This window comes from Pan paniscus, chromosome 12, assembly GCF_029289425.2.
Source record: "Pan paniscus chromosome 12, NHGRI_mPanPan1-v2.0_pri, whole genome shotgun sequence".
In the NCBI taxonomy this organism is placed as follows: Eukaryota; Metazoa; Chordata; class Mammalia; order Primates; family Hominidae; genus Pan; species Pan paniscus.
This window is the reverse complement of record NC_073261.2, coordinates 57585559-57599575: the sequence shown is the minus strand read 5'-3', so window position 1 is coordinate 57599575 and position 14017 is coordinate 57585559. Positions and strand designations below refer to the sequence as shown.

The 14017-nt window shown below is 44.7% G+C and overlaps 1 protein-coding gene across 5 annotated transcripts in view; it reads left to right on the top strand.

The window, feature by feature from the left end:
- Positions 1-10754, top strand: part of ARHGAP25 (Rho GTPase activating protein 25) — a 92231-nt gene extending 81477 nt beyond the window's left edge. For all 5 annotated transcript variants that reach the window (XM_003830920.3, XM_063594895.1, XM_034953301.3 and 2 more), the window contains 5 exons: positions 224-297; positions 1807-1928; positions 3056-3252; positions 6259-6791; positions 9911-10754. In XM_003830920.3, the coding sequence (XP_003830968.1) occupies positions 224-297; positions 1807-1928; positions 3056-3252; positions 6259-6791; positions 9911-10118 (1134 nt within the window). In that variant the 3' untranslated portion in view covers positions 10119-10754. The remainder of the gene's footprint in view (positions 1-223; positions 298-1806; positions 1929-3055; positions 3253-6258; positions 6792-9910) is intronic.
- The last annotated feature ends 3263 nt before the right edge of the window (positions 10755-14017 follow it).

Here is a 14017-nt window from a genome sequence, read left to right as displayed (position 1 = left end):
AATAAAAGTATACATAACAAAAACTATGACCCTTTTTAAAAAAATGCTGTGAGAATTGAGTTATTTCCCTTTTTTTTTTTAAACCCACAGAACTACAGGAACAGGAATGACTGCCAAAGTGTTGTTTCTGCAGATACATCAATTCTGTTCCAGGGTCTCCTTGCTGGCACGTGGGCAGGCTCATTTACTGGTAAATGATTTACTTGTGTAAATCTCTTCCCAGGCTCAGCAGGAGTTGATGAAGCAGCTCTCCATCCTTCCTCGTGACAACTATAGTCTCCTGAGCTACATCTGCAGGTGAGAGGCCCCTGGTATCAACTCTACAGTTTTCAACCCCATCAGAAAGAAGCTCCTAGTTAGAAGAGGAAGGGACCGCATCTGTGAACAGAGAGATTCTGGTCTAGCACTTTGGAAGATCAGCTGTATTCACATAGCACTGAAGTAACTTCCTGTATAATTTCAAGGATTCTGAAAACCTGGTTGACCCAAAAAATGAACGTGCTCCCCACTTTAGGCCTGCCTCAGCACTGCCCAGAGTCCTGGTACATGCAAGAGAACCCAGAATCCTTATAATGTTTCTAGAATGATCTCCCATCTTTGTGATTCTGAGCCGTAGCTTAGCTCCAGGGAGACATGCATTCTGGGCCACCCTGGTTATTTTCCTTCAGCCCTTTCTGGGGACCTGCTGTGCACCACCCCTGTGGCAACTCTAGTTGTGGATTGACCCAGATCTGGCTCGGCTGGGAACTGGGATCTTCATCCCAGACTGACCTGAATTTTGTCTTTTATTTTTTAAAAGTAATTTGTTGTAGTTCCTAGATTATAAAAGTCATGCTTGCTTGACTTGGAAACCAGGAAGATATAGCAAACAGTAAATGAGAAATAAAAAGGACCCACAATCCCTTCACCAGCAACAAGCACTATTAACACTTTGGCATTTTTCCTTCTGGGTGTTTTCTCTCTGTGATAAATCTTTTCATACCTTAATGTAAATATAGGGGAATAATATTTTATACTAAATCAAAATTATATAAAGGATTGTGTCCTTTTTTTCGGTTTAATGTTTTATTATGAGCATTTCCCTATGTCATAAAATTGGATTATAAATAACTTCATAATATTTCATAATGTTTCATCATTTGGACACGTCACCAATATTTAATAATTGCTCTGTATTTGAAATTGTATTGCTTCATTCTATCCATTTTTAAATGGTTCTTTGAGAGAGTATTTAGAAATTCCCTGTTTTTACAGTGAATCTGAGAGCTTTGTGCCTCAAAGGGGTAGAATTTTAACAAAAATTCAGTATTAGTTATGGAGAACCTGCTGAGAATTAGCAATGCTTGTGCTCTAATCAGAGGATGAGAGCAAGGAGGCACCATGGATTCCCCAGCCCTGAGATTTTCTTACCAATAAAGTTTTCCTCTCTGGAGACTTGGGTGGGATGGGTGCTGAGAGCTGGGAGATAAGCCTATCAAGGCAGACATGGGTATGGGCAGATACCCATTTTACCTTTTCTAGTCCAGTCTGAGCTCCTGGAAGTGGATCTTGCCTCCTGCTTATGTGATTCCATTCACCTCCCCATCCCCCACCCCAGCAGCTGGGCAGGACCCTCCTGATTTCTCTTCCTTCCTTGGTCTTGGGTCTTTCAGGATGAGGCTAAATTCTTGGGGCAGAGCAGGCTGATCTCATTCCTGAGTCTGGGAGGAAGCATTGGATCCATCCCTGAGTTCTCATTGGAACCCTGTAGTGCTTCCTCCTGGCTACTTCCTGCTTTCTACCATGGGATTTCTTGGCTGTCTGTAGGTTCCTACATGAAATACAGCTGAACTGTGCTGTTAACAAGATGAGTGTGGACAACCTGGCTACTGTGATTGGTGTGAATCTCATCAGGTCGAAGGTCGAAGACCCTGCCGTGATCATGAGAGGTATGGCTGGTCCTGTAGTGAAAGCAGGTACACAGGAAATAACAATTACAACATTCCCCCTGATATTTGTGCACTGCTCTGTAGTTTCCCAAGCATTTTCAGCTGGTTATCGATCTCATCTGAATCATGCAATAGCCTTGTGAGGTAGGCAGGGCAGGAATTGTGTCCATTTTTCAGATCACAACAAAGGACAGAGGTCAAGGGTTTGCCCAATGGTCCCACAGTGCAGTAGACTAGTACAATAATAGCTAGCTAGTGTTTGTTAGTCTTTTATTACTTTTAAATACCCTTAGCCAGACTGAGCAAGCAGGTTTCATTTTATTTTATTTTATTTTTATTTAGGTATTTATTGAGTTGGAGCCTCACTCTGTTGCCTAGGCTGGAGTGCAGTGGTGCGACCTTAGCTCACTGTAACCTCTGCCTCCAGGGTTCAAGTGATTCTCCTGCCTCAGCCTCCCGAGTAGCTGGGACTACAGGCATAAACCCCCACACCCAGATAATTTTTGTAATTTTAGTAGAGACAGGGTTTCACCATGTTGGCCAGGCTGGTCTCGAACTCCTGACCGCAAGTGATCTTCCCGCCTTGGCCTCCCAAAGTGCTGGGATTACAGGCGTGAGCCGCTGTGCCCAGCCAGCTTTCATTTTATAAGCCAGCCCACAAAAAGGCTGCTTAAAAAGCTGTGCTGCGCAGGCTTCTGAGGCTGTGTCCTGACACAGAGTATTGATATCTGCCATGGGCGTGGGGGCAGAAAGCCTGGCACATATTTGCTATGTGTCTGATAAGAAACCAGATATCATATTGAGGACCACATCAGGAGAGAAAGATGTCTTCATTTTCTCTGCTGTTTATTGCCTACTTTCCTGATCAAAAACTAATCCAGTGGACTATTGGCTCCCTCTGAAACAGCTCCCTCTTTTATTCTACTCCCGTGTCCTTCTGTTCCATCCCTTTCAACATAATCTCCAACTCCAAGCAATTAAAAAGGGTGTTTTGAGAAGCAAAATGAGGCCCTTCTGGGCCCTATAGTTTTAGAACCGAGTTTGGAGACATCCGCAGGTGGGGATCCTTGAGGACTGACTACCTGCCTCCTACACTACACAACAGATCTTTTTCTTCTTTCTTTCAGGGACTCCTCAGATCCAAAGAGTGATGACTATGATGATCAGAGACCATGAAGTCCTCTTCCCCAAGTCCAAGGATATACCCCTGTCACCCCCTGCCCAGAAAAATGACCCCAAGAAAGCTCCAGTGGCCCGAAGCTCTGTAGGCTGGGATGCGACTGAAGACCTCCGAATTTCTAGGACAGACAGCTTCAGTAGCATGGTAAGGTGCAGAGAACCTTCCTGCTTCCATTGGGCTCTTCCTTTAGTCCAGGCCATCCCATGTAAGGCCTGCTCTCGGGTGGCAATTTGGGGAGTTTTAGGTGATGCAGTGGCAGTGGGCGCTGCTGCTACAGACTCATCTGAACACACCTTGAAAGCCTGGCCTCTTTCCAAATCTAGTTTCTATTGGCATCTCTGAGGGGGGTGAGTGACAAGTGTGCCAATCACCCAGTGACTGAGCAATGAGGTCCTCACTGAAGCCCACTCTAAAAGAGAGACTCAAATACAGTCCATAGAAGTTCAGTGGGAAAAATGTATACAACACTGTAAATGTTTTGGTCAGAATTGTGGAAAATTCTGGGTGAACGTCCAGAGAAAACTGGTTTCCTGCTAACCCATGAAACGTGATTGCTTTCTCAGAGTATGTGATGTGTTTGTGTAATATTTCTCATTCCTCGATAAGCCGTCTCAGCCGTGTCAGCCCCCACATTTGTGCTGAAGGGTTGAAACTCACGTTCCCAATGTCCAAAAGCTCTGCTGACTCTGAAATGTAGACCTCGTGAGGACAATAATTTACAAAGGTCAAATATTTTTATATATTTATAGGAACAAATATTTTTACAAAGAACATGTGAACTTTATATAGTAGCTTGATCTTTATGTGTGGCCAAAAAATGGATTTCAAATTTCTAGTTGACCAGATGATTCAAGTTACCTACAGTACTGTTAGCCCTGAAGATTGTTTTTAAAAGGCAGGTAGTGGGTAGTGGTTGTAGTTTTTCTTAGGATAGGTCTTTCTGAAGGCAATGCATTCTACTAACACTCTAAAACTAAAATAAAATTTAAAAATGCTCAGACTTCATGTAACAAGATCATCCCATAGTCCTTGAGAATAGCTATTATTGTACTCATTTAATAGGTTTCTGCCATTTACTGATTTCTGTGGGCAGGCACTATGCTGGGAAATTTACACTGATCACCTCTAGAGTCCTCATATTACATAACATTGTAGGGCAGAATTTATCATTCGTATTGTGTTATTGAGGAGCAGAAACTCAGAGAGGTTGAGCAGCTGGCCCAATGTAGTAGCACTAGCTTGTTATAGAGGAGGACTCAGATCCAGTCCTCCCTTCAGAACCCAGGTACCTCTAACTCCGGGTGGGGTTTCTGAAGCAAGCGATTGGCTGCAAAGGTTAAAGGGAGGGCTCGAACCTGATTGTCTGATTTTATGTTTAGGTCTCACTTGATCTTAGCCAAAAGGCCGAGAAGTGATTGATTTTGTGTTTAGGTCTCATATTCTCTCTCCTTTTTCTTTATAATTTCATTAAAAAATATATAATATATTCACATGGTTCAAGTAATCAAAAAGATAGAAAAAGGTATACGTTGAGAAGTTCTGCTCCCTCCCGTATCCCCACCCACCCCATCCCTCACTGCCTTAGTTTCTTATTTATCCTTCCAATGTTCCTTTATGAAAATATAAGAAGACATGAGTGTAAATTATTTACCTCCTTTTTTACACAAAATGTAGTATAATTCTCTCTCTCTCTACAGTCACACACATACACATACAGTCACACACAAACTCCCACACAAAACTCTGTATCTTGCATTTTTGTACTTAGCAGTATATTCTGGAGACTTTTTCATGTCAATACATAAACAGCTACCTCATATGACCTCATGTTTTCTAGAGGTATATAGTGTCCCATTCTGTAGATGTACCAGTCCCTATAGATGAAGACACTGCCTTCAGTTCTTTTCTTTTTCTTTTTTTCTTTTTTTTTGTGACAGGGTCTCACTTTATTGCCTAAGCTGGAGTGCGGTGGTGCGATCACAGCTTACTGCAGCCTTGACCTCCTGCTGAGGCAATCCTTTGGCCTCGGCCTCCCAAGTAGCTGGGACTACAGGTGCATACTACCATGCTGGGCTAAATTATTTTGCGTATTTTTTGTAGAGACAGGGTTTCAACATGTTGCCCAGCCTGGCCTTGAACTCCTGAACTCAAGTGATCCACCCTCCTCAGCCTCCCAAAGTGCTGGGATTACAGGCATCAGCCGCTGCACCCAGCCTTTCAGTTCTTCATACTACAAAAAAAGCTGCAATAAATAACTCTGGGACCTCCTTTTGTACTCAGGCAGATGTATTTCTCAAATGCATTTTCAGAAGTGGGCTTGATGGGTCAGAGGGTAAATAGATTTGATTGTATGATTTTGAGACAAATTATTGGAGTTTGTGTCATTTTACACTTCCAGAAGCAATGCATGAAAGAACTGTTTTCCTACAGTTTCGCCATCAGAGTGTGTTGTCAAATTTTGGGGGTTTGCTCATCTGATAAGTGAGAACTGGCATTTCAGTAATTTTAATTTTAATTTGAGTTTCTTGTATTATGAGAGAGGCTGAACATCTTTTCTTATGTACAAGGACTAGTTTCATTTTTTCCTCTGTGAGCTGCCTGATCTTGTCCTTTGCCCGTAATTACATTGGTTATTGATCTCTTTCTTCACAATTTTTATGAACTTTATCTATTAAGGAGAGTAACCAATTGTCTGATATGCGTTGCAAATACTTTTTGCTAGTTTTTTTTTTTTTTTTGGTTTGGTATGTGGTGATTTGTTATTTTGTTTTTATTTTTGTTCTTTTTAATTTTTTAGGTCATGGAAATCAAAAGGTCAAATTTATCAAACTTTTATGGCTTCTGGGTTTTCAGTCATAGTTATAAAGACCACCCATTCTAAGATTACATAAGGATCCTACTTTAGGACTCTTTAACCACAAACAAACACTTGATTTTGGTGAGACTTCATCTCTAGAACATGGTTCCTTTAGTGCAATATCCATTTGGAAAAAAAATGCCAATGCAGATAATCAACTAATGTGATATATTAAGAATTTCATAGGTATGCTACCAGGAAACTTTTGTTTTGGGGTCTCTAATCCATACCTTGGGAGCATGACACACAGAGGTGAAAACCCCATGTAACATCCATGGCCATTTCTTTTCTAGACAAGCGACTCTGATACAACCAGCCCCACCGGACAGCAGCCGAGCGATGCGTTTCCAGAGGACAGCAGCAAAGTACCCAGGGAAAAGCCAGGAGACTGGAAAATGCAATCTCGTAAAAGGACTCAAACACTCCCTAACCGGAAATGTTTCTTGACATCAGCTTTTCAGGGTGCCAACAGCAGCAAAATGGAGATCTTTAAAAATGAATTCTGGTCGCCTTCCTCAGAGGCTAAGGCAGGGGAAGGGCACAGGAGAACGATGTCTCAAGACTTGCGCCAACTTTCTGACTCCCAACGGACTTCCACCTACGATAACGTCCCTTCCCTGCCAGGGTCCCCTGGAGAGGAAGCCACTGCACTCTCTTCCCAAGCCTGTGACTCCAAGGGAGATACTCTTGCCAGTCCAAACTCTGAAACTGGGCCTGGAAAAAAGAACTCTGGAGAAGAGGAAATTGATTCTTTGCAGAGGATGGTCCAAGAGCTACGAAAGGAAATAGAAACACAGAAGCAAATGTATGAGGAACAGATTAAAAAGTAAGTCAGACAGAGGGGCACTGAGAGGCACTTGGCTTCCATCTTTAGAGACAAGAGGGATTGTTCCCATCCGCCAGAGAAGTCACATCATAAAGCTTCAATTTGGGGAAGACAGTAATCTATAGCAGGCCTAGAAAGGAAAGAGTAAAGGGAACAATGAGATAGCTAAATTGGTGAACACTCTAAACTTTAAACTAGATTTAGTAAATGTAAATATCTAGCTTAAGTAGTTTAATCAATAATTTCCAAACAGTGGTTCAAGAATCAACATGCTTTAATTAATTTAAAGGAAATTAATTTTTTTTTATGTTAAGGTCATTCATTGATTCTGCAAATATTCCTCGAGCCCCTCCTCTGTGCCAGGCACATTCCAGTTGTTAGGGTATAGCACTGAACAAAAGAGACAAGAGTCCCTGCACTTACAGAACTTCTTCTAGTGGGGACAGATGGACAATACAAATGTATAATAAAATATATGTTATGTCAGCTGATGGCAAGTGCTGTGGAGAAAAATAAAGTGGGTCAGGAGGTTGGAAAGTTCAAGGAATGGGTTCCAGTGTAAAATAGGGGGGTCAGGGAAGGCCTCCGTGAGAAGGCAGCAGGTAAGTAAAGGCCTGAAGGAGATGAGGAGCAAGTCAGTTGCGTAGATGGGAGATGACTATGGCCAGTGCCGAGCCATGAGAAAAGAGCAGGCCCCCATGGTCCCACCCAGGAAGAGTGGAAGCTGCCTGGGGCCAGGGAGAGTGATTAGAGGAGATGAGGGTGGAGAAGTACAGGAGGCCAGGACGCAGTAGGGTTTTGTCAGCCACTGCAAAGCCTGACTAAGAAGCTTCGGGGTGGTTTCAACCTGGTTTATGCTTCATTGGCTCACTGGCTTCCCATTGAGCACCGGCTGCAGGGGGCAAACAGAAGTGGGAGGCCAGTTAGGCAGCTATTTTCTCTGTCACATGCACATTCCCAAGATCTGTGCACACAATTTGTTCTCTTGGGTAGGTAGAGTATTTTTCTTGAAATATTTTTCACACTACTGATTGGCTGGCAAATTTGTTTTCAGGAGAGAAAGCCTTGATCCAGCTGTTCCCATATCAGCACTAGTCATGAGGCAGTGAAATGTGAATTCGTGGGCTCTTAGATTTATGGCTACGTCTTAGTCCATGCAGACTCAGGTATCTGAAGGGAAGACTACTGTGAACCCTCATTCATTGTTCCACACAGAGAGCTGCCATCCAGAAGCAAAATGTAGCTTGTTTGTCTAAGAACCTGAAACCAATCATTTGTAGAATTAAAGACTTCTGTGACATCTTGGCAGTGATCAAAGCAGTCCCATAGAAGGCACACACTGCCCTCAAATATGAGTATCTTCAACAGGGTAGAAAAAGAACTGGCTGCCACAGATGTGCCAGAGTCCTCTGAATCCATCGGTTGGGGAAGCCTCCCATCCCAGGCTCCTGAGCCCACACAGATTCTACCTTCCACTGGAACCCATAGTCAGGATCTAGCACAGTGCCTCACTTGGAATTTCTTCCAGAACCAGAAGGGTACAGAGAACTTGGAGAAGAAAAGTAGATTTGTAATGAGAGGGTCAGAAGGAATGGCCGGGCACGGTGGCTCACGCCTGTAATCCCAGCACTTTGGGAGGCCGAGGTGGGCGAATCACGAGGTCAGGAAATCGAGACCATCCTGGCTAACACGGTGAAACCGTGTCTCTCCTAAAAATATAAAACATTAGCCAGGCATGATGGTGGGTGCCTGTAGTCCCAGCTACTCAGGAGGCTGAGGCAGGAGAATGGTGTGAACCTGGGAGGCGGAGCTTGCAGTGAGCTGAGATCATGCCACTGCACTCCAGCCTGGGCAACAGAGCAAGACTCCATCTCAAAAAAAACAAAAGGAAAAAAAAAGATGGAATGAGATCAATTTAGCTTTAAGAAGAGATAGGTGGGGGTAAGCAAAGTTCTGAAGATGGATTGTTACCCACAGAGTAGGCCAAGGCCCTTGAAGGTAGAACCCAAGTTTTGGGCTCACATGGGAGCTCAAGTCTCCCTTGTGCAAATGGGCAGGCCATTTGGGGAGAAGGGAGGCACACTCTACAGAATGAAATTCTGAAACAAATTTCCAGTCACACAGTCGGCGAGTGTACACTCATTCCTAAGGGTTAATTCAGCACAGCCTGGCAGGGGGCCACCTGGCACTACATTAGGATTTGGGCCAGTAACGATTAAAATCCTGGCAATTCAGGAATCCCACAGGTTTTTCACCTGGCATGGGATTCAGAAGTGAGGGTGAGACTGCCAGGACCACAGCTCCCCAAAGGGCAGTTCCCTGTTTCTCCAAATCTTGGTCCCCAGGAGATCCTTAATAAGAAAGGGTGCTGGTCTATGCTCTCCATTGACACAGGATGAGGAGGCACTCATGAGCACAGAGGTGTGAGAAATTTGAAATATGGATGGGGCTTCCAGGACTGATACAAGGTGCCATGGGAGTGAATATATAGATCTATTAGAACTGGTCCCTTCTTTCAAAGACTTTGTTATCCGGTTGAAGATACAAAACATAAAACGACATGAGAAAAAACACAATAGATGTCACAAGATGGTGTTAAATGACAAATGAGGGGGCTGGGCATGGTGGTTCTTGCCTGTAATCTCAGCACTTTGGGAGGCCAAGGCAGGTGGATCACGAGGTCAGGAGATCAAGACCATCCTGGCTAACACGGTGAAACCCTGTCTCTACTAAAAATACAAAAAAAAAGAAAAAATTAGCTGGGCATGGTGGCGGGCATCTGCAGTCCCAGCTACTTGGGAGGCTGAGGAAGGAGAATGGTGTGAACCTGGGAGGCGGAGCTTGCAGTGAGCCGAGATCGCGTCACTGCACTCCATCCAGCCTGGGCGACAGAGCGAGACTCCATCAAAAAAAAAAAAATGACAAATGAGGGGCTCAGAAGTACTGTGGGGATTCAGGTTTCCTGGGACATCTTCATGTGGGAAGAGGGACGTAGCTGAGAGGTTGGATAAGGGTCTTGTGATTTGAAAGGAAAATGAGCAGCAGGTTGTGAGCAAGGGGGAAGGAAGAGCCTAGAATGAATGCCACATTCTTTCATTCTTTTCTTTCCTTCCCTGTAGCCTTGAGAAGGAAAATTATGACGTTTGGGCTAAAGTGGTGAGGCTCAATGAAGAACTGGAGAAGGAAAAGAAGAAGTCTGCAGCCCTAGAGATCAGCCTCCGCAACATGGAGCGCTCCCGGGAGGATGTTGAGAAGAGGAACAAGGCCTTGGAAGAAGAAGTCAAGGAATTTGTCAAATCCATGAAGGAACCCAAGACCGAGGCTTAAGGGTCCCAGGAATACTGCAGGGACAGCCCCAGAGAGGCCCAACTCTGGCCCCTTTCTCAGTGCTATCTGATGACGGGGAAACAAAATTACTCTCTGAGAGGGAAAGGACATTTGAGGGAAACATCAAATTTCCCCATAAATAAATGAATGGCGTTTGCAGGAAGGTGAGGGTGAGCAGAGATGTGTGTGGACATCTCTGACCATCCATCGCTGTATTCAAATGGATTGTTCTATTCCATTCTGGTCTCAGGCATGACCACGTCCAGTGAAGACGTTTGAGGCAGCACATCTCAGGACCCAGGCAATAGACTGGCCCCAACTCAGGCTGGACTGAGGTGTGATTAATTCTTTGTTTTTTGTGTGGAACAGCTCACCTTGTCAGACAGCCTCAGGGCATCTCTGAGACACAGGGCCAGAAAATGACATTCATCTTTTGAGTCCTCATCCATGGAGTGCTGTGTTTGGGGGGCTGCATCTGCTGAAGCGAGAACCCCATTCTGCCACCCCACCAGGATGCCCATTCTCCAGGACTTCTCCAACTTACTATTAGACTAAACCAGAACAAGCAACAAACTGTATTTATACAAGCAAAATTGATGAGAAAATTATATTCAAATAAAGCAAAAATTAAAAGGCTATTGCTAATCCATACGGCACCTTTGTGAGAATTAGCAAAAGACACTCCTTCCTTGGGGCAGGTGGCTTGCTGAGCAGGGCATGGGCTGAATTTCTGTCCTGACTTGCCTTTCAGGGACAGGTGTTTCTATACTTGCGGAGCCCCCATTTCTTCTGTATTTCACACAATTGCTGTGGGAATTACATGAGAAGAGGTAATCTAGTTCCTACTTGCTTTTTAATTGTGTATGGAGGGCCTGGGAACAAACGTTTCCTACTATGATAGGATTTGTTGTGGTTTTAGACAGTAATTTTCATGATAATAGTTTCTTTTTTCCTGTTTCACCAAAATGCAAGTGATTTTACCCTTAAAGGGACAACAGGCACTAGATGATAGGTGGGAGAGGGGCTTTCCCAGTGGACAGCTGATTCTTCCCCTTCTATGTCGAGCCAGCTTGGCAGAGGCCCTGGTCAGGCCCCGGACCTCTAGGTAGGTTGGTTGAGTCTTTTTTTGTTGTTATCATTCTAATTGGATGGTCTCCAAGCTCTTTTGACTGGGTAACTCGTCAACAGAAAATGTTTGAGCATACACCCCCCAATATATTTATTTATTTATAAATTATATATATATACTACTATAGTACTCCATAATGTATATTATAAAATACACAGAACAGTAACTGAATAATGATGAGATAAAAACAAAGATCAATAGATGTTCCCAAGTGTGCTTTCAGCTCTGGAGACCCCCGACCCAGTTGCCCGGGAGGTATTACCTGTACCAAATTTATATCTTTCATCCCACTGCTCCCATAAATGTGCTTGAACTCTTGAAGCCCCATGGCTTAATTAGTGGTTTGGAATCTATGGTTGCTGCAGTGAGAGTTTAGCCTTCCCAGCACATGGGCCTCCTCTGTCATTCCTTTTTCTCTCTGTCTTCTTCACTCTGGTTAGTCCTCCCTTCCTATGGCCAGGACTTATTACCCACAGAGTGAAAGTACAGACAGTAGCATCAGCATTTCTTGGTCCTGCTACTCAGGCCCTGCTCCACCAACGCCAGCCCCTTTGAGGACCAGACTGATGGAGAAGGAGGGCGACTCCTACGGCATTCCTATCTAGGCCTGCTTGCAGAAGATTGAGGGGAAACTCATTTGGAACATTCATAAGAAAAGCAATAAAATATTGGGATTCCTGAGTTTTAGGTGTTTTTAAATTACAGAATAGCAAACATGGAAACACTTATTGACCACCTGACTTACGTTGGCGAGTGCCTGCATTTCTGCCAGTCACATATCCTTGTGTTCTCCCACGGATTCCTCACACTGACTCTTTGGGGGCTAAAACAGAGTTGAATATGGAAGTGGCTGCTGTCACAATTTCCAAAGAAAACATTTGTCTGAAGATGCAAAGAGGAGGCTCTCAAGTCTGTTTGGAGGCCCGTGTCATTGGACCTTACTGGGTCCGGGAGCCAGAGCTCGTGCTGAGTGGAAGTGCCACGTTTGAATCCCAACTACCTCCTGGTCTGGCAGTGTCTCTCATTCTACTTTTTTCCACCAGTATTATGAGACAACAGAGCAGCTGTTGGCCTCAGAAGCACTAGACAGCCTAGCCTGCAAGTGTCAATCCCTCTTCACAATCAAGAGAAGAGTTTGGCTCACTTAAGTTGCTACTATTTGCTCCTGTGCCACCTTGCATACAAGGAGAAGACAAGAAACAGGGTTTTTTTTGGACCCTGGGACCTTATGAGTGCAAGGGTCACACAAACCCCTTCATCCTGCTGGAAAAGGCTGGGAGGAGGGAGCCCCTGAGGGCCAGAAAAGAAGATCTGGAGTCTGATGGCACTGTTTTAATGCCCTCAAAAGGCATGCATGTGATTGCATGACAGGGTAGCTCCAGGTCTCACCTGGACCAAAGGACCAGGTTCTAGAAGGCAATACCTGGAGACTGACCTGTGTCAAGGGGTGCTGTTGGACTCTGTAGCTCCTACCTGTACTTTCAGAGCCCTTCCATGGAAAGGACTCCATCAACTTTGCCTTTTTCCCAGCCACACCCTCACCTTTATGTTAGCCACTCTCCTCTTTGCTCATGAGCTGAGAACCCAGAAAGGTCTTCAATGTGCATTTGAAAACCCCTTGCCCTCTTCCCTCCCAAACTGCTTTTCTGTCAGAGCCTCAAGCATGTCCCTTATCAGGGTACTCTTAAGTTTGGGGCAGATATGATGCTTTTCCAGTAAGTCTGTACACTGGATAGGACAATTTGTACTAGGGTATTGGCTGGGATGATCCCCTTCCAGTGGATTCTGTTCAGAGCCTGCAGTCTGGAGAGACCATGTGTGGCATTCCTAGTGCATAGACAGCTGCAAAGGATGTAAACTATAAACATTTTGTTGTTGTTGTTGTTTTGACCAGCTTCCTAAAACTCTGCTCAAAGCCCTGTCCCCTCAGAAAAGCACGAAGCCGGAGATTCCCAGGCTGCCCAAGGCCGCTGAGAGGGGGAGGCCAGAGAACACAGTGGCACAGCAACTGCTGGCTGGATTCCACGGGCTCTGGGCCAGAAGATGCGTGTACACGAACGCCCTGTAAACTTCCACATTCCACCACTTCCTTTCCAGATAGCAGCAGTGGTCAGGTCACGTGCTTGCCGGAGAGCAGAGAAAACACTTGGAGGCTGCTTCTGCAATTAAAATGGGCTGCATTTACAAGAATTACACAAAACCTTTCATCCTGCCAGAGAATGATGGGAGGGAGGCCCTGAGGGTGGAGCTCCAGCTGCCACTCAGAAGCTCAGGGTGGCATCTGGCCAGCAGCAGCAGAGAGGCTGGAGCCAGGGGGCTTGTGGCTCAGATGATGTCCCAGGAGAGAATATCGACACAGCTGTGTAACTGTAGCTTCTATTTCTTCTGATGCTGGAAACTCTCTTAGAATCATAGGATAAAAACTGGAAAACACTCTGATTGTATTTAATTCATCCTGTTTATTTAATGGACAGGGGAACTGAGGCCCAGAAACATAAATTAAATGGCCAGTGCTCACACAGAAATTAGGAAGAGGATTGAAGGAGGTGATTTTGGAGGGCTCCTCTAACCCATGATTCAGTGATTCTTGTGGTTCTTGCTTTCTCTCCAAGGGTTCTTTCCCCCAAACGGCAACCATGGTGTGAACCCCATTGAATATCCATTGCTGAGTGCTTCCAGAATATAGAGCTCTCCTCAGCTCATGATCACAACCAAGACCCACCTAATATGATGCCAGTTTTTCACCTACTGTGTATTCCCAATACTATTT